Source organism: Cyprinodon variegatus, unplaced genomic scaffold (assembly GCF_000732505.1).
Source record: "Cyprinodon variegatus isolate N-32 unplaced genomic scaffold, C_variegatus-1.0 Scaffold161, whole genome shotgun sequence".
Classification (NCBI taxonomy): Eukaryota; Metazoa; Chordata; class Actinopteri; order Cyprinodontiformes; family Cyprinodontidae; genus Cyprinodon; species Cyprinodon variegatus.
Window position 1 is genome coordinate 1,083,043 of NW_015150614.1, and position 18,534 is coordinate 1,101,576.

The window sequence follows — 18,534 nt, forward strand, 5'->3', positions numbered from 1 at the left end:
ACTGCCAATGAGAGGCAGCCCTAAGCCATCCAGAGAGTCCCGGATGCAGCAACCCCAGTGTGCAGGCTGGACTCCAGTCCAGGACAGGGATTCAGATCAGACCGGAGTACTGGAATCCGGGAGTCCGCAATCTGGTCAGGGGTTACGATCCACTCAGGAACGGACGGATCCGGGTTCCAGGTATCCATCAGATCATGAAGGCAGGTTCAGAATCCTGTGCGTCGAGCATCCAGCTCAAACAGAAACTCATGGGAGGCAAAATCCAGCAGGAGTCTAACAGGTTCAGGCAAGCAGTTGAATATCAGTTGACGATTATTACAATAATCGATTAATGCTATTAATACAATGAATTGTTTTAGCCCTAGTTTGAGCTATTTATTCAGAAACTTCCAAAGGTTATAACATTATCATCTGACTAGACTAAATTGCTGTTTCATATGGATCTTAATGTGCAAATGTCTTATTTTGAAGACACAAACAAAATTATCTAAAAAAAACAAATTTTTTCCTAGTTATTCTGTCACTAAGCAAAGTAGCAAAGAGATATAATCCTAATGGGCCTAAAAAAATTAAATAGTTCACTTGGTTTGATGCTAGACAACCAGAGAAACATGTGTTGTGTCTTTTTTTTTTTAAACAGTGAATGATGTTTTCAATAGTAGGTTGATAAAGCAATGAATGACTCGAGTTTAGAAACAAAACAGACTTTATTGTAGCATGTCAGTCAAACCAGTAGGAAAATGTACAGGCTGTTTAACAAGGGAAACAGATGTTGTGGTCCAATTTCAGATAAATCTTTATTTTAACCTTGTTGATGGGTAACACACTCAGTCATTTCTAAAAGCGATGAAAGATGTTTTGTAACACTGGCTGTTTTGAGGCTCTACATTTACACACTTAATAGGATCAATTAAAAAGTGTAACTGAATAAATATACTCTTTGGTTTGTAGCTATTATCATATAAAAAATTTTGTTTACTTGTGCAAACCTCCTTTTTGCGTTTTGGCTCAAATGATTGTCAGCAAACTGTCTGAATAGCAGCTAAATCCTGCATATTGCACTGGATTTAATGGTCACCGCAGACACTGCCTGAAATGTATATTATTTTACAGTCACTATAGGAGACAAAATATCACATTAGTTGAACTTCACTTCACAGAAAGTTGTCTGTTTACCAAATATAACAAACTCTGTGGAAGTTCATGCATTGTTCTTTATATTTTGTAGAACAAATGTAGGGACATCTAAGCAAAGCTATTCTGGATTGTTGGATGACATTATAATATTGGGGAAGTACAATGGAGGGATGTTGGCAGTGACTGAACTATTCCATGTAACACGGAAAAAAAGATTTCCATTTTAGTCATCCTGTTCTCATTCATCCTTTGGCGGCCATCTTCAGCAGGGCGGACTCCGACAGAACACCTCTCATGCCACCCTGTGTTCCCTCCTCTGCAGCAGGACATTCTTCCATCCCATCTAATGTCAAAACCTTTTTCCTGATTTCAACGCTGATGAAGGTTCTTCAAATGCTTTTTCATTTTGTTGAAAATCTCCAGACTTTGGAGGGGATCTCAGCATATTGGGATAATTACTGGGATAATTACTGGTTTCATGTTCTGTTTGTTGCATCTCTGTTTAGTCATAGCCATCTGTTGCCCAGTTAGTGGCCACCTGCTGTTGAGGGATTTCCATTAATCCAGTCAATGATAATAAGCACCATGCTCATGATCATGAAGATGAATCCTAATGCTGCAAAGCATGCGGCCTGCAAGGGTTGTAAAAAAAAAAAAAGCTATTTGTTTCTCAGCTGGGCTTAAAAAACAGAAAAGAAACCATGCGACCACATGAGACCACAGACTTGTACCTGAATCTTAGGTTTTGACTTCAAAGGCTCCTGTTCTTCAGGAACGATCCGGATGTAGAAGACTGAAGGGAGGATGAAAATGAGACTTGGGGCTGTGGTGGCTCCTTCACAAGACAAGAGGAGAGAGAACGAGCCGGATTATTGTTAACTTGGCAGCAGATCATGTCCTCCTTAAACAGATTATTAAAAAAATAAGCACTAATTAAACCTGCAGGTGCATCAAGATGAATTATTTCATAGCTAAAAAAAAAAGCAACTTATATCAGGAATAATAATCAAGGAGAAATACATTCTTTTATAGATCCATTGAACCGAGGGTTTTACATTTGAAGCCTTTTTTTTCTGGAAAGTTTGATTTATTATATTCTCCACAGGGTTCAGGTTTTAACCAGGTGCTGATCAATCCAAGACTGGGGTCTACCATGCCGATTAAACCAAATATTAGTACTTTTGGAACAGTGGGTGGTTACCAAATGATGCTTGAAAATCAAATCAGCATTTCCATAAAGCTAAATATCAACAGCTCTAAAAGCCTTGATCAAAACACAGAAGACCAAGACCAGGAGATGGCATTGCTCATCAGATCACCGTCTTCAAACTCTAAACTTTTTTCCTAAACTGTCAAGTCCTTCTTTTTATTTTTTCGGCCAAAATGCCCTGCTCCTGTCCCCTACCCCTTCACCTTTGACAGGTTCAACAGACCACTGTCCTGAAATCCAACAGACCTTCAGCTTTACGGATGTCATTACTCAGTAGACACAGTAAAAACAAAAGTGATGCAAGTCAAATTAGGACTACAGCCTTCCAGAAAAAAGACCTACAATAAACAAAAGATGCAAAATGTAGATAATGGCTGATACTTTTTATATTAAATCTGAAAACATAACATGTCTGAAAATATTTTACTTTTGTGAACCTCTGTTAGGTGAGCTGTGTCTATATGGATTATGAGGAACCATAGGGCTCCTGGCTGTGGTTAGGAATATCAGGAGGTTGCTATAGGAAGCTCACTGCCTTCTCTTCCTAACTTCTTCTTTACTGCCAGCATAATTCAGATAACACTTATTAATGGAGACTGCTGATGCACTTCCTCCCTGGCCTAAGTGTTCTTACCGATTAGATGTATTTGGATTAAGCCAAGGAACAATATCCCCCAATTTCTGTACTTATATATATATATATATACACACACTCTACACAATGTGAAACCCTCAAATGGGTTTATTTTATATTCCTCAAGGCTGAGATTAACACTGTTGCATGTGTGGATTTCCTAAACCACATTTCTTTGGCTTACTTAACATTGTCTGAATTTACACAATCTTGGTCTTTTTAAATGGCCAGGTTCTTCGGCAATGACCATTGCTCTCCTCTTGTGGATGGTGTCAAGTCAGCTGTTTTCCCAAGATTGTATATCCCAACATTCCTTTGTTAAAATGAATTATTACTGGTCTTTTATTATAATATTTGTATTTTCTGAGAAACACACATTTGTCTTTCCATTAGATTTAAACCATAATAATTATATCTCAGAGAGCAGGTTAAAATTTATAACCCTGAGTTTATTTATTATATCAAAAATTTGATATACCTTTTTCATTTAAATGACTGATATTCTAATTCAATGAGATGCACCTGAAGTTTAGCAATGCAAATTTGAGCTTAAACTGTGGCATCTAAAGTGAGACTCAAACTTCTCTTTCCTGTTGTGAAAACATACCGATGAAGGCAAAGATGTCTTTGATGGTAGGAACAGAAATAACCAATATGTTGACCACGATGATGAGACCTAATGCGATGATGAAGTGTCTGACCCAGTGGAAAGGCTTATCAGGGAAGAAGATCTGGAGCAATGCTCTGCGAATCTGCAAATATCCCAAAAAGCACACACACACACACACACAAAAAAAAAAAATTAAGCAAAATCAGTTTTTACAAACAAATTAGCATCAAGACTGATGGGGAAGTCTTTACAACCCCTTTTTGTCTTAATCCTCAGCTTCCTGAAGTTAGTGTAGCCTAGATACTTTTACTAACATGTGTACGGTCATTTGTAGGTTTTTGTATCCTGCTGTGAGATGCTTGACTTTAGCGTTTCATGCAAAAAGAAAGAAAGAGGGTTTTTTTCTGTTTCCTACATGGTAATTAAAAAATTAACAGTAATATTTTTACGTTACACATTAACTGGCTTAGCTAATTTAGCAGAAAAGAGTTCAAGGCGGTTGGCTCCTGTGTTACAAGTTTGTTTAACATTTTGTTATCCGTATTAAATACACATAATGTTTAGAGATAATACTTCTGCTCTTGGATGGACTAAAGATCATTTTAGACAGAACCTAGCATGCTCAAGTACTGCTACACTGTGAACTTAAGCTGAGATAGGCTAAGATCCTTCAGTCATAATGAGAACGATGACCGATAACCATTATTAATCATCAATCACTCAACATTTTTATAAGACATTTTTCTTTATTGTTAAAAATTAAATAGTTGAATTATTTTCCAAATTTGATTTGCAAAAGCTTATCCAGCATCAAGCTTAGCTACTATAAATTGTATCCTTTTAAAGTAGTTGTTCCTTATACATAAATGGTCTTGACAGTTTTTTGTTCTATTTTTAAGTTAAATAGCAAGTAGGCCTATTTCCTTTGACTCAGGGAAATAGTCATATGAAAATAAACACCAAGCCTAGAAAGGAAGGAATTTAGACTCTCTAAGAGAGAAAATAAAATAAATCAGTTACAATATATAAGAAAGATTATTTGCTCCTTGCTATTTTCTAACTTCTAACTAAAACTCAAGTGAAAAGCCATTTAAAGCCAGGAAGAAATAATCACCAGTTTTTTCTTTTTTGCTACTTGCAACATTTATTTCTTTTTTTGCACGTGTTTTGCCTGTTTGCATCATTTATAGGTTTGTATGATTTCTCTCCAGCCTTGGTACTTTTAGTTATTATATCGATATTTTTTACTTACCGGAAAGAGAACCACAGGGACAGTCAGAGTGACAGCCACCAGTACAGCCAGACGCACGCAGAGAATCAGAACATCCTGGGGGTCCACACAAATATAGGTGTGAAGTAGCTCTGACTCTGTTGCAGCTATCCATGGACAAAAGCAAAAACTGTTTAAAAATATGAAATTGCAAACTTTCTACAGAGTTTAAGACTTTTTGATTAGACTTATTGATTTTAAGTCAGAGTTTACTAAAACAGTAATTGTAGATCGATTCTGTGTTTTTTTATTTATTTTTTTATTTTACTTATTTCAAACAGGGGCGGAGCTAGATGGGGGAGCCAAGGGGGGGCATGGCCACCCTTAGCCAATCATTGGCCACCCCTAGCATTTTTCTCCTCTAATATAGATGGTGGCAGCAGTAATACTCTCAACCTGCAGCTCAGGAGTCGCTAGAGGCTCTTTGGAACCTCTACAATGGCTCTTTATAGTGATATAAAGAAATTGATATAAAGAAACAACTAATTTGGCAGAATAATGTATCTAAGTCTTGGAAACTTAATTGGGTTTAAATAAATACATATACTGGTATTCATACAGAGGAAAATCTTTGCTTCATATTTATGGAATATTTTATGATTTTCCTCATATTAAAGCTTGTTGGTTTTTTAAGTTGGAAACAGATAACCTATAGCTGATATTGAACAAGGATGATAATTAATTGTGTCTTATTAAAAAGGTTATAACCAGTCAAAAAAATTTCAATATTTGCGGCTCTAGACTCCTGGCAAAAGGGCTGTTTTAAAGGTTTTAAAGGTGGCAGACATCTGATGCATGTCATCATACCATGTAATCATGGTATTCTCCCCCTCAGGGTTATCATTCTACGTCAGGCATGCAGCAAAAATACTTCAGACTCAGCTGTGAAAAACATCTTACCATAAAAGGTGAGGTAACCAAAAATTGCAGTCAGCAGGTACATGACAAACATGGCCAGAATGGAGACGTTGGCAACAGCTTGCATGCGCTTCCTGCTGGCACTGAACGCAAAAAGAAACCTTTTAGCATCGCTGTTATAAATAACAGACTAAAAAAAAACATCCAGACTTACTTTCGTAACTCTGTGTAGATCGGCAGCACCTCTGGGTGACAGACAAAAGCGAAGGCTATGATTGGGACAGTGTATGCTGCCTAAAAGCCAAAACAAAGATACAGCCTTGTTAGTCTAGCTGTGTTATTAACACTGCTGTTTACATAACACGTCTTACTACTACTGACTTTACACACTGTGCTGGGAAATATAAGCTGTACAAACCAGGGCATAAAATACACACAGCATAAAGGAGATTAGGCATAATCAGTGAGATGTTTTCCTGACCTGTGAGTTGACGGTGAACAGTTTGGCTTCACAGGTTAAGTCTGTGTTGTTAAAGGACTTGCATTTTTCATTAACAAAACTTGTGTAATTTCTTGACTCAAACAAGCAGTCCAGGCTGAATTTCCTGTAGATAACCTGAAATGATTAACCAAAAAATGTATTAAAAGACAAATAATTATCAGAAGAGCAGCTATTTTTATTGCATGGATTACATGTTTCTGACTTACTGAAATGAGGAAAAACACCATGCAGGAGAGAGAGAAACCGCTTGTATAGCCAAGGTATCCTGGAGCGGGAAAAGAAAGGCAAAGAAAAGAAGATTATTTGAGACCAAGGACTGTCTTATTCAGCTATTTCAGAGTGAGATATGGAAATAAACACAAAAAAATGCCTAGTAGAGACATGAGGAGAGCATGAAGAGTAATAAAACACAAAAGGATATGAAAAGGACTGCTGACATACCAAGCTGTTTCATTAGTGCAAGTGGAAGAATGATGATGGCACTAACAATGATGACCAAGTAGTTTCCATTCAAAAACCACGGGCTGATACATGGCCACACAAACAAATGAGAAGATCACCACACAGCTAAAAAGATGAAAACTCAACTGAAATTGTTAAGAGTGAAGTAAGAAAAAACATGAATAAAAACTCACTCTGAGCCATCTCCTTTACCAGCGAGAGCCTCTATAACCAGAGGAAGCTCCGACTTCACGATAAAGAGATAGCTGGACATTGCTACAAACAAAACAGAACAAGCTTTTATTGTTTATTTGTGCATTTTTTTTTTCCTGAATACTGATTGTATCAATATATACCTTTTCAATAAATTATAATATTGCTTCTGATAAAGCTCTTTCTTCAGATTAAAATAAAAGTACAGCTTCATATTGATTGACATTTCAGTGTCAAAATTATATTTTTTTATTGCTCCTTAGTGGCATTCTAACAGTATATGATGATTGCATTAGCTATAAGGGGAAGATTATCATTAAAAACAGACATAAAGACTTTAATACATCTAGCATGTCTCTAATTAATCTCAATGTGTTTCATCGGTGAATTGAGTTGTAATCTATCCATTGTAACTGTACATTTACACAACATTAATCTGATCAAATCAAAGAAAACATTCTCTATAGAGACATAATTTTATATCAATTGGTTTAATTACATTACCTCCAATATTGTGCATAGTGATGATGATGGCGGCCACCATTTTTCCCGGGTGGCCAAAAGCGTGATTTCCTAACTGCTCATATGCACGGATACCTGAAAACCAATCAAAGGAAGGAATATTTTACTACATTATTAGGAAAGATAGACTCATTTTTGTCAACCCTGTAAAAGATAAAAAAGACAACAACTTAAAATTATTTTTTAGTTTTTTTCCCTTTTTTGCTGTAGTTTAATCTCACCCTGATTTATCATTAAAAAACATTTTAAACAATTTTTAGCCAAGTAAAAATCTTACATTGAGAAATAAAGAGTCACAGTGTGCTTTGGATGGATACCCTCTCCTTAGAATGAATGAATATTCATTTTTTAGTTTACTGATAGATGCCACCAGATGGTGTAGTATTTAGAAGAGTTCATGAAGTCAAGCATTCTCTATATGTTTCCAGGGGGCCATTGCAGAAAATAGCATAACAGATTCTCCACTATTGTACATTTTACTAGTTAAAATCTCAGCACAGTTTATCATTTGTTACACTTTTTTTTTTTTTTTTTAAACAAGGGGAAAAAAAATATTTTTATTTTTCCCAAGCCCCCAAATCACCATTTTGCATTTAATGGCCATTATGGAAAATTGCTGGCCTCCTTTTGCTTCATTTCTCTAACAGCTAACTGTGAAGATGCTGTTTATCCTTATTTAGCATTCTGCTCACTGTGCATGGTGGCAATATAAATAATGGTTCTTGTTATGTCTTAAATTATGACTCAAACTGTTTATGTGGGTGAGTAAATGCTTTCTTGTAGCTATTTCCAGGCTTAAACCTTCCTCAGGGAGACATCAATGAATTACTACTGTAGATGAAGATTATTAAACAGACTATTTGGCCTGAAAGGTAAGGAATTAATTAAAGGGATTTTATAAATACCAAGAATTTAACCATAATTTTTTTTTACTATAACCCACAATTTTTTGTTTAAGGATATTTTTTTCACTGCATGATTGTTTCCCCCTTATTGAGTAAATGCACCAAAACTAAAAGTTGTACCTTTCTAAAATGTTCAGTGAGAGATTATACTACTTATAAGGACTTTAAAAGTGTTTACCAGAATACCGACAAATGTATCTGTGTTTGCATATGATGAATGATTAAACAAGCAGAAAAGTTGCGTTGGCTTAATGGATCCCCTCACCTACAACTCCGGCACTTTTTAACAGAAGATGAATTGAATATGCAGACAGAATGGCAATGCACACTAACAGGATTCTGAAAGAAAGAAAAAAATACATCTGTTGGCACTCAGTCATTATTGTTATGTAATAAAATATATCTGGATTATACAGTTTCAACAACCGATACAGTTTATAGTAGTTTTATATTCTATTTAAATAAGATGATTTAGTTTTAGAGGTAGACTCGTCTTTACATCTTCACTCCTCTGCCACAAGGTGCAGGCCTGCACCATGAGGGCGTCTCTTAGATCTGATCACAGAGCTCTATATTTAACTACCCAAATCTGATTTAGAGAAGCTGTGCGCGTATGAGCTCTAATGTAGGATCTGACAGATCAGAGTGTGGACCGTAGTAAAGTAGCTTGTGGTGTAGCATTGTTTACATTATACCTGAACCATAAACAGTCATCCAGTTAAAGCAACCCTGTTAAAAAGAGTCTGGGTTGTAGATTTGAATTAAATCTCTGTTAGAACAAACAGATTGAAGGACGCACAATTACTACAACTACCACTACTACAACTTTAAAAAAAAAAACAATGCTGGTATTATAGCTGTATTATGTTATGTTAATAGTGCTAGATATTATATAAATAGTTACTTGTTTACTTTTTAAGATTTTACTGTATTTATTTGGAATAATGGAAATTGTGATGATCAATGATGGTAGAAATAGCTGTTCCACTAGTATCACTAGGATTATTTGCTAAATTTCTATTCCTCAATTAACTTATTTATACTATATTATTATTATTTTTATTCTTAATGGATTTTATTTTTCTTAATTTGATTTACTCTTAATGAAGTTTAAAGCTGATGATTATGGTAATAATTATAATGCTGGAATGGCTAAGATGCACATTATTAAAGAATCTACTATCTTTATAGTAATTATCAAAGCATAATGATGTTTTGCAGATACTGCACTCTGAGTGATTGCTTATCTCAGCAGTATCATTCTTTGGAATATATTTTTGTTAAAAAAAAAAAAAAAAAAGAACTAAATTTCAAACAAACTTAAAACACAATTACAAACTGACATTATAAGAAGTCTACGAAATAATCTCACTTGGCCAGACAATACATTTTCAATGATGATCTTTGCAGAATATTACTTACAGTAGACAAGAAAGACAGAAAGCTGATGAAACACATACATACAATGCAGTTTGCATAAAACCTGAACACTGAGAATATATAAGAAGCAGCTCATATATTTAAAAAAAAACTTTTTTTTTGTTCCTTTACTCACATAAACAGAATGATTCCTGTGTTGGACATTGCGTAAGCCAGTCCTAGGATTCCACTGCCCATGATGGCGTTACTGAGGTTAAATATGGACATGCCGAATGAAGTCTTTCCTTCGAACTGAAACAAGACGACATAAAAATATGTTTCATTGTTTACTAAGAAAGAAGTATTTTATTTTGTCAAAGAGAAAAATATAACTCACATCCGTAAATTGAACTTCTTTCTTTGTACCAGCTTTATGCGGAAGAAACTCTTGCTTTTCTTCCATGGCATCAACTCCATCAAACCTTCACAGGAGGCACAATCCAAACAGTTAATTTGAAAAGAGACACAATGAACCTGATCATGCTTCTTGCTCTCAGAGTCTCACCCGTCGTCTTTGCTGTGTCCATTCATCTTCTGAAGCTCCATTTTATTTTACTTGCTGAGGTTGATCTGGTTTTGGCTGCGTGAAAGACTGGTCTTTTAAAGTTGAAATGACTGGAAGCACAGAAACAAACGTGTCATTAATGAGACATTCCAAGGAAGCCAATGTGAATCGTAACATTGTTTCTATAAAAAGAAGGTTTGATGTGGCTGGACTGATTTAGACATAGAGAAAGCAGAGACCAAGTTGAATTATCTTTTTTTAAAATTATAATGCATATAATACATTACATCTAAATATCTAAATACATTAGATTATGTGATCTATTTGAACTTACTGAGATTGAAACAGCGCCATCAAATGAATCTTCCAGGAAGCAAAAAGCAGTATTTACTGCCTGGAACAATGGTTATGTAAGAGGAACACACTTAGAATAGTTGTATAAATATATGCATCTGGTTAGGAGTGATTTCTCTTTTGTTTATAGAGGAGCAGAAAAACCAGAGGCTCCATATTAAACACAGACTGATGACAAAGTCTTTTTAGATTCAGAAAGGTCAAGATTTTTTTTTTACTTTGAATCAATACTTATGTGGGTGCAACAAAGAAATCAGATCCCCGACTTAGATTTTGTTAAGGTCTCTGGGGTTTTCTGGTGTGAGTGAGCTTCTTGTCATAGAGAGGATTTTTGCTGGTGGCTTGGCCGACCCGTATTGCTGCAAACCTGGTCAATTCGCTATTCGCATTGACAACAGATTTCGAATGAGAACTTGAGCAAAACAATCTTTCAGATCATTCACAAACTTCTAAATCTTTCAAGTCAGATCTTGAGGAGCTGATACAGATAGACTTTATCCTGTTTTCACCTGAGGAACTGCAATGTTGGAGAAATAACTGGACTCTGCCTGTATTGTGGCGAGAGTGGTCACTTCATTTCTTCTTGCCGAAAGCAGCTAAAATAGAAGGTCCACCGGTAAGGAAGGGACCAGGCGGCAGTCTTAAGAGCAAACCATTCCTCATAACATCACCCTGCTGTCTCCTACTGAGTCACCCATTTCCTTTTTTTGCTTTATTCAATTCTGGTTGAATTGATTAAAGCAATTCCTAAAGCCTTATTGATAACAATTTAGCTGAACAATTACTTCTTCCTGTTGTATGCCTACCTGAATCACTTCATGCCTCGGCTCTAGATGGAAGTCATCTGCATATAATCACGTACCGAACTGAACTAGTAAAAGTGTCAGACAATTATATTGAAGAAATTTTTTTTTTTTCCTGTTCTCATCACCAGTATCTACCTTTGTTCTAGGGTACCGGTACTCTTGGCTCACCCTTCATAATCCTCACCTGAACTAGAAAGAAAATAGAGTTGAATCATGGAATAACCATCTGTCCAACTCTTCAGTTGGCCATGTCTCCACTCTTAAATTCTCAAGAATAGGAAATTGCAGTAGACCTCTCCCTGGTTCCTCCTGGGTATCGTGACCTTCATCTGGTTTTCAGTATGTCCAAGGCTCTCTCTTGCCCACCTTACCGCCCATATTACTGTGTTATTGAGCTGCTTCCTGAAGCCCATCTCTAGTGGGATGTATAACCTGTTCAAACCTGAGAGAGTATGGAGAAGTACAAGTGAGTCGCTAGCTGCTTGAATTATCTGCACCTCTATCTCAGCTGTTGGAGCCGAGTTTTTTTTTGTCGGGAAAAAGAATGGATCACTAATTCCGTAAAAATTAAAAAAAAAAAATATCCACTGGACTTGGTTTCCAAGATTTGAAGATTTTTACGGAATGACTATGACCTGGATGACTGAGAACCTTCATGCTTCTTGCATTCATTTAGAGGGGCTTTAACAAATTTCTGTGAAAAATAAATATCCACTTCCTCTTCTTTCAGCAGCTTTTGAATCAGTTCATGGCACGCATTTCTTCAGAAACTTGGATCTCAGAAATGCCTACCACCTTGTCAGGATCAGAGAAGGAGATGAATGGAAGACTGCATTTAAGACCCTCCTAGGGCATTTTCAATATCTGGTAATGCTTTTCAGTCTCACAAAACGCACATGCAGTATCCCAGTCCCGGGTGAAATACATCCTTAGAGATTTCTTAAATTAGTTTGACATTCTGATGTTCTTAAGGGCCTAATCCAAACATTAGATCCTTGTGCCTTAAAGTTCTCCAATGTCTTCTAGAGAACCAGCTCTTTGTCAAAGCTGAGAAGTTGGAGTTTCATGCCTCATCAATCACCTTTTTGGGACATTCTCGATAGCGGATAGGTGAAGGCGGATCCACAGAAGGTTCAAGCCAATCTCAATTGGCCCTCTTCGATAAATCACAAGCAGCTACAACATTTTTTTTAGGATTTGCCAATTTCTACAGCAGATTCATTAAAAACTATTGGAAACCTGCTCAACCCCTACCTAGCTTTACTTTCCTCCGAAAGACAAGCTGAATGACACTATGATGTGGGCGATAGAGAACTCTTAGCCATATAATGGGCTTTTGAAGAGAGTCGCCACTGGTGAGAGAAAATCCATTTATTGTGTGGACTGAACACAAGAATCTGGCCTTTCTCTAAGAAGCAAAATGTCTGAAACGTAGGCAATCACATTGATCTCTGCTCTTTCCCATTTTAACTATGTCATCTATTATGGTGCAGACTCTAAAAACACAAAACCTGATGCCCTGTCTAGGCAATACTCCAGTGACAACGAACCTAATATCGCAGCTGTCCTTTAACCTTCCTGCATTGTGTGGGCCTTATCATGGGAAATCAAGGACCAAGTCCTGGAGGCTCAGTGGTCTCAACCAGACCCTGCCACTGGATCTCTGAACTAGGTTTTATTTTCTGCTTCCATTAAGTCACGCCTTATTCACTGGGTCCACATAACAAAATTCTCTTCGTCTCATATGGCTTTGGGTATCATTGCTGGATTATCACCATCTAAGGGTTTCGCCAACATCCTCACTATAATTGACCACTTCTCAAAGGATTGCCACCACATCCCTCTTAGACCTCCCTTAAGACAGCTCAGCTCCTGACTAAGTATGTTTTTCGCCTTGACGGAATCTCTTGTGAAATCCTGTCAGACAGGGGTCTGCAAGGAAGGAGTTTTGTATTACTTTGGGGGGCCAAGATTTCTCTTAGTTCAGGTTTTCATCCCTAAACAAATCGTCACTCTAAACGCAACCAGGGGCTTGAGACATCCTCCGCCTGAGTTGAATATGCACATAATTGTCACACTTCCTCTGCTACTGGTCTGTCTCCATTTAAGTCCTCTCTAGGATATCAACCTTCCCTTTTTACATCTGACAAGCAGAACATTGCAGTTGCCTCTGTTAAACACCATACTGTATTCAGCAGTGCAGACAGGTCTGGAACCTGGCGGTTTCTGCCTTGAATCTGTCAGTGTAAACAAATAGACATCTGGCTGATCAGAGGAGTCCTGCTACCCAATACTCACCTGGACAAAAGGTTCGGCTATCAACTCTTGACCGGTTTCGGAAACCTCGTTCTTTTATCTGGGACTCTGACCTTGTTTGGGACTTTTGGTTTCCTCTTCTAGACTGCCACCGGGCAGGCCCTTAAGGAGGGGGTAATGTTAGGGTCTGTGGGGTTTTGCTGTTTTTCTAGTGAGTGAGCTTTGTCTCACAGGGAGGATCTTTGCTGGTGGCTGGGCCGACCCGTGTTGCTGCACACCTGAGAACATGTCTCAATTAAGATGACTAGCATATCTATAAGGAGGCAAAGGATTGTCTCTCTTTGCTGAATGATTACTGCTGTTCCAGCCAAAGAATTATCTTTCTTGTTGAATCTGTCTTCTTGCCAATCTCTTCAACTTGGACTCTGAAATCTCTCAGATCTCACTTACGCTCACCTGGACCTCGAGGGTACAATTTGCAAAGCCTGCTAAATCTAATACTTACATTTCCAAAACTCTCCTTCATCTCTCAAACCGACTGACCTCCTGGAGTCCCCGCTTTAAGATTCTTGCATTCTTTTCATAAATAAAATGTTAAAATTCACTGGTTCTTCATGTGATTGTACATGTGGGTCCAAAAGCTACATACAAAAAATCCAGATCTTTTGTTGTCATTTACTGTACCTCACATTAGAATTGAATTGAGATGCTAAAAACAAACAAACAGATAAATGAGTCATAAAAATGGAGCACTTCTGTTTGGATTTCATTAAAAGCCCAGTAATGGACCAGCTTTAAATAACAAATGTATTGTGAGGACATGAGTTGCCCTTAATCTCCTCCTGGATGAACAACCCTGGCATGGACAGCTCTGGAGGGACTCGTAGTTTTGTCCTCTGATCCACTCGGGTCATAGAATATTTCCCATGACCCTTAAGTTTCCCTTTGGATTTTTACATCTGACCTCCAAAGGTCACTCAGTCCCCAGCCTTTTTGAATTTTGCACAAAACCAAACTACTGATTAGTCCCGTTGGCATACACTGATCTTTACAGCTTGGCACCTGATAGCACTGGGCTCCAGTGTAAATCGGTGCTGTTTAGACTAAATACAGAGTGGAACTTTCCCAGCAGACTAGCCTGAAGTCTGGTTTGGTTAGAGTCGCTATCTTCAGTTGCTCACCCTGCAACTTTCCCAGGGCTCACGGCCAAATCATGCAACCACCAATCATAGCAGATGTCAGGAAAAGTCAGTGACTAAATAAATCGTTTGTTGGATACTAAAGAGGCTAAAGATATTTTGCTCTGAGCAAAATTCACATAGTTTGAGCTACTGTGGGGAGGGACAAATTAACCTAACCTGGTTAACAAAGAACTTGATCCATGAGATTTTTGTTGCTTATGAGGGTAGGCTTTACACAGCAAAATAAAATATAATAATAATACATGAAGTGGATAGAATTCAATTAATTGAGAAAAGCAGCCCTATTACTTTCATTCATTCACATAATTTACATTGAACACATATCCTGTTAAAAAACTAACAAATAACACTTACTTTTTTTCTCATTATAATTACATTTATATAAAACATTAAATAGCTAATCTAAACAATATTTAAGAGAAATACTTATCTATACTCAGTGAATTATTCTTAATATTTGATGCATCACATGGAGATTTTCTGACGCAAGACTCACACACTATTGACATTTAGCCCTTCCCTTTTCTTCCTCATCACAACCACATCTACAACCATGACTTCTCTAAAGAGCATCAACTTACCGTGGCGGTAGTTTGGATTTATGAAAAATGTAATCTTTTGGAAGGTGTTTGCCTTAGATTCCCAGAATCTGCCAATGTTTATATGTAATGAGGTTTCAGGGAATCTCTCCAAAGCTCCTTGGTAGTGAAGAGAGACGAGTGTGAGGGAGATTAGAGCCTGGGAGGGAGCTGGAGCAGGAAATGGGAACACCCATATTTAACCCTTTGCTAAACCCCTCACAGGTGGCGTTATAGCTGCACGTAGACAGCAGGGATCCTGTTACCTGGAGTGTTCACTGGAGTAGAGCAAACACTGGTGCCTGTGTAATGAATTACCTATGGTGTCCAGAAAGTCAGTACTTCACTCTGATCACAGAAGCTCATCACTAATAATTACTTCTAGTAAAGAAAGTAGAAAAGCTGTTGTGATGCAGACAACAAAGGTCATGAAGTTCAGCATAAGATGACTCTTTTTTGCTGAAGTTTACCAAACGGCAACATCCTCTTTGAAGCATGTGTGGTGGCAAGACTTCTAAGTCAAAGATATATTTAAAACAAGTTTGAGTGGTGATTTGCTTTGGTGTCTCTTCACTAAGTTCTTTCTTTACTGAAGTGACATTTTCTCTTGTATTTCCCATTCGGACGAGTGCTTATAGGACTCTGGGTCAAATTATTATTGCATTTCAGTTAAACAGGAAGTGATTGATTAAAAGTAAAAGTTACTAAACACTTCAATTTTAAAAAGAAAAGTATTTATGAAACATGTTTTAACATTTATTCTATAGGAATTTTTAGGTAAGACTGGAATTTTAGCATTGCTGGTTTTATTAAGGACCGTTATTTCATAATGTTGTTTTTTTCCCCCCACAGCATTCATATAATTAAGGACCAATCACATAGCCCCTGCACAAAAAATACTCCAACAAACCAGAAGAACAATGGATGGCTATTTGATTAGCATCTGACTTGGAATGCATGCAGGAGGATGGACCTAAATACAGATTGCTCTTGTGCGAGCCAAGAGAACCAATAGACTCCTGGTTAGGTGTCGAAAAAAACTGAGTCGAAATCTGGCTGCCTTCAATTTTAAGGCTGTTTTTAGTTTACACAATAAATAGTTCAAAGCTGCTAAAAAAGTTATTTTCAGGTATGATCCAATTTAACCAGGAGTGCGTTGAAGTCTCTATAAACAGTAAGATATCATTAGACAAGCAGCAGAACTTTGGTGCACAGTTTTCCTTTACAGCTCCAGGCTTTTTAGGGTGTGTGTCAATCAGCTTTACAAATCTAAGGACTAAAATGTTGATCTTTTCTCAACTAAACACAGTTCAAACCAGTATTGCCCTGCATTTATCTCCATCCATCTAGTAGTTAAGCAGGTGAAACTCTACTTATCAACTCTGATCTGCTTCCCTTTCCCTGTAGCGTAATGCTCTCACCACCATGTTTCATAGTAGAAAGTGTTGCTTTTCTGCATTTACACTTTTAAATTCTAAAAAACAGTTACACCCAACCTCCTGCTGCTTTACCCCACTCAATGCATAGAAAAAAGAAATTTATACAACTTGTAATGTGACTATAGCATGAAAAATGCTCCCTAGATCTAAATACATTTGCAAGGGTATGTAAATATTGACAGTTCAAGGAGAAAGTATGTGAGCAATGGACGTCATCATTGTGCTCACTGCCATGGCAATAGTTATTAGCTTAGCAGATCAGTGCTTTCTACAGGATGGCTCACATGTGAAGGAGGAGCTGAAGATGTTGTACTTTAAGCAAACTACGGAATGTAGAGCAGCATATAACAGCTGAAGTGACACAGAAAACCCACACATTAAATGTTACCACAGCTGTGGTTAAAGAGCTTTGCTGCTCTGAATGAAAAGAAAAAAAATTCACATTCCTCTGAGACACAAGAATTCAGTTGGCAGATAAAGTTCAGCTAAACAGAGATATAAGGTTTAACAGCAAACCCAGACGCCCTTTCTTTCTTTATCTCTCTTTGACACAAAACTCTTACTGGAAAATATGTCATTCAGTTAGAGATAGTATCTAGGGCTGGTTTGTTAGGTTGGATGACTTTTATGCCATTATTACAAGGCAGAATCTTAAGACAACAAAAGTTTCCATTCATTTTATCAGGGTTTATGGTTTATTGACACATCAGGGTAGGAGCCTGTACAGATGGTGTGACTATAGGAAATTAAAGAAGCATCACATGTGATTAAAGGACCCATTCACTTCAAATGGTACAACTGTTAGACAGTACATTTGTTCTAGAGGTAAACTTAGACATCAAATACGATGCTATGTTTAATTAATAGGCCATGATGAACTTCTACTACAGTCATTTTAAAATCCCGCCTTTGTGCTGAGCATTCTGCTGGTAATTCCAATCAACATCAAGAAGTAAAATCATTAAGGGTTTAAACAATCTATTTTTCCCATTCTTCTACATTCTGGTTACTTTTTTTCCACAGAAGCATGCGACAAATCTAAAAAGACTTACAGAGGAAATGGAACACGTGGAGCGCTGTGAATGGTCTCTACTGCTGATCACCTCAGGGAAGAGATTGACATCTGCAGTCCAGACAGATGTGACAGAGGGGGAAATGCTGATATCTGATGGCTGATTTGTGTCCTGATAATTAGATCCAGAGAGTATTAAAGATACAGCTCAAAAATAAGCAGCTGAGAAAGGAAAAAATGGAGGAAGGAAAGAGGAGGTAGTGACTACGCGCGTAAAGAAGTTCCTACCCCTCCCCCTTTTTTTCCCTCACATAGGGTGACACATGGTACTCTTCTAGTTTGCTGAAAACAACAATCCCACTTTTAGAAATAACATTATTCTACTTCTTTACAATGATATAGGTCATCATTGTGGAAGCTGTCACCTTAACCCTTTATAGGGAAGTTTCCATTTCTGATGACTTGCAGACCCCTTACAAATGGAGTACCCTCTGTCCTTCAGTGAGGTCTAGAAGCACAAGATCTATATCCAGCCATTCAGGAAAGATACATTTGACCAATTGGATGAGCCCTTGAATGATATATTACCTACTGCAAATTAAGTTGAAAAAAAGTAAACAAGAAAAAAAAGGTAAAAAGCTTATTAAAAAGTTAAAATAAA

At 37.2% G+C, this 18,534-nt stretch overlaps 1 protein-coding gene across 4 annotated transcripts; it reads right to left on the reverse strand.

Moving 5' to 3' along the window:
• Window positions 1-878: 878 nt before the first annotated feature.
• slc38a5 (solute carrier family 38 member 5) lies at window positions 879-18,341 on the reverse strand. 4 transcript variants are annotated; one of them, XM_015377956.1, is made up of 16 exons: window positions 17,914-18,341; window positions 10,227-10,336; window positions 10,059-10,143; window positions 9,858-9,973; window positions 8,568-8,641; window positions 7,380-7,472; window positions 6,857-6,938; window positions 6,663-6,745; window positions 6,428-6,486; window positions 6,201-6,335; window positions 5,934-6,013; window positions 5,762-5,862; window positions 4,844-4,968; window positions 3,589-3,733; window positions 1,869-1,972; window positions 879-1,769 (listed from the first exon to the last, which is right to left on the reverse strand). In XM_015377956.1, exons 2-16 carry the CDS (start codon window positions 10,265-10,267, stop codon window positions 1,665-1,667), a joined length of 1,428 nt encoding a protein of 475 aa, XP_015233442.1. In that variant the 5' UTR covers window positions 10,268-10,336; window positions 17,914-18,341; the 3' UTR covers window positions 879-1,664. The 4 variants fall into 4 exon arrangements, with proteins under 4 accessions (XP_015233442.1, XP_015233443.1, XP_015233445.1 ...); XM_015377957.1 differs by lacking the exon at window positions 17,914-18,341 and adding an exon at window positions 15,426-15,585; XM_015377959.1 differs by lacking the exon at window positions 17,914-18,341 and adding an exon at window positions 14,148-14,355.
• Between the last annotated feature and the right edge of the window lie 193 nt (window positions 18,342-18,534).

Excerpts from the sequence above, each read along its gene's own strand:
- slc38a5 (XM_015377956.1), bottom strand. The coding sequence starts at position 10,267 with ATGGAGCTTCAGAAGATGAATGGACACAGCAAAGACGACGG. Across the intron at positions 7,473-8,567 it reads AAAAAGTGCCGGAGTTGTAG|GTATCCGTGCATATGAGCAG; the intron begins GTGAGGGGATCC and ends ATTGGTTTTCAG. Across the intron at positions 6,336-6,427 it reads TGGTGTTTTTCCTCATTTCA|GTTATCTACAGGAAATTCAG; the intron begins GTAAGTCAGAAA and ends TAATCATTTCAG.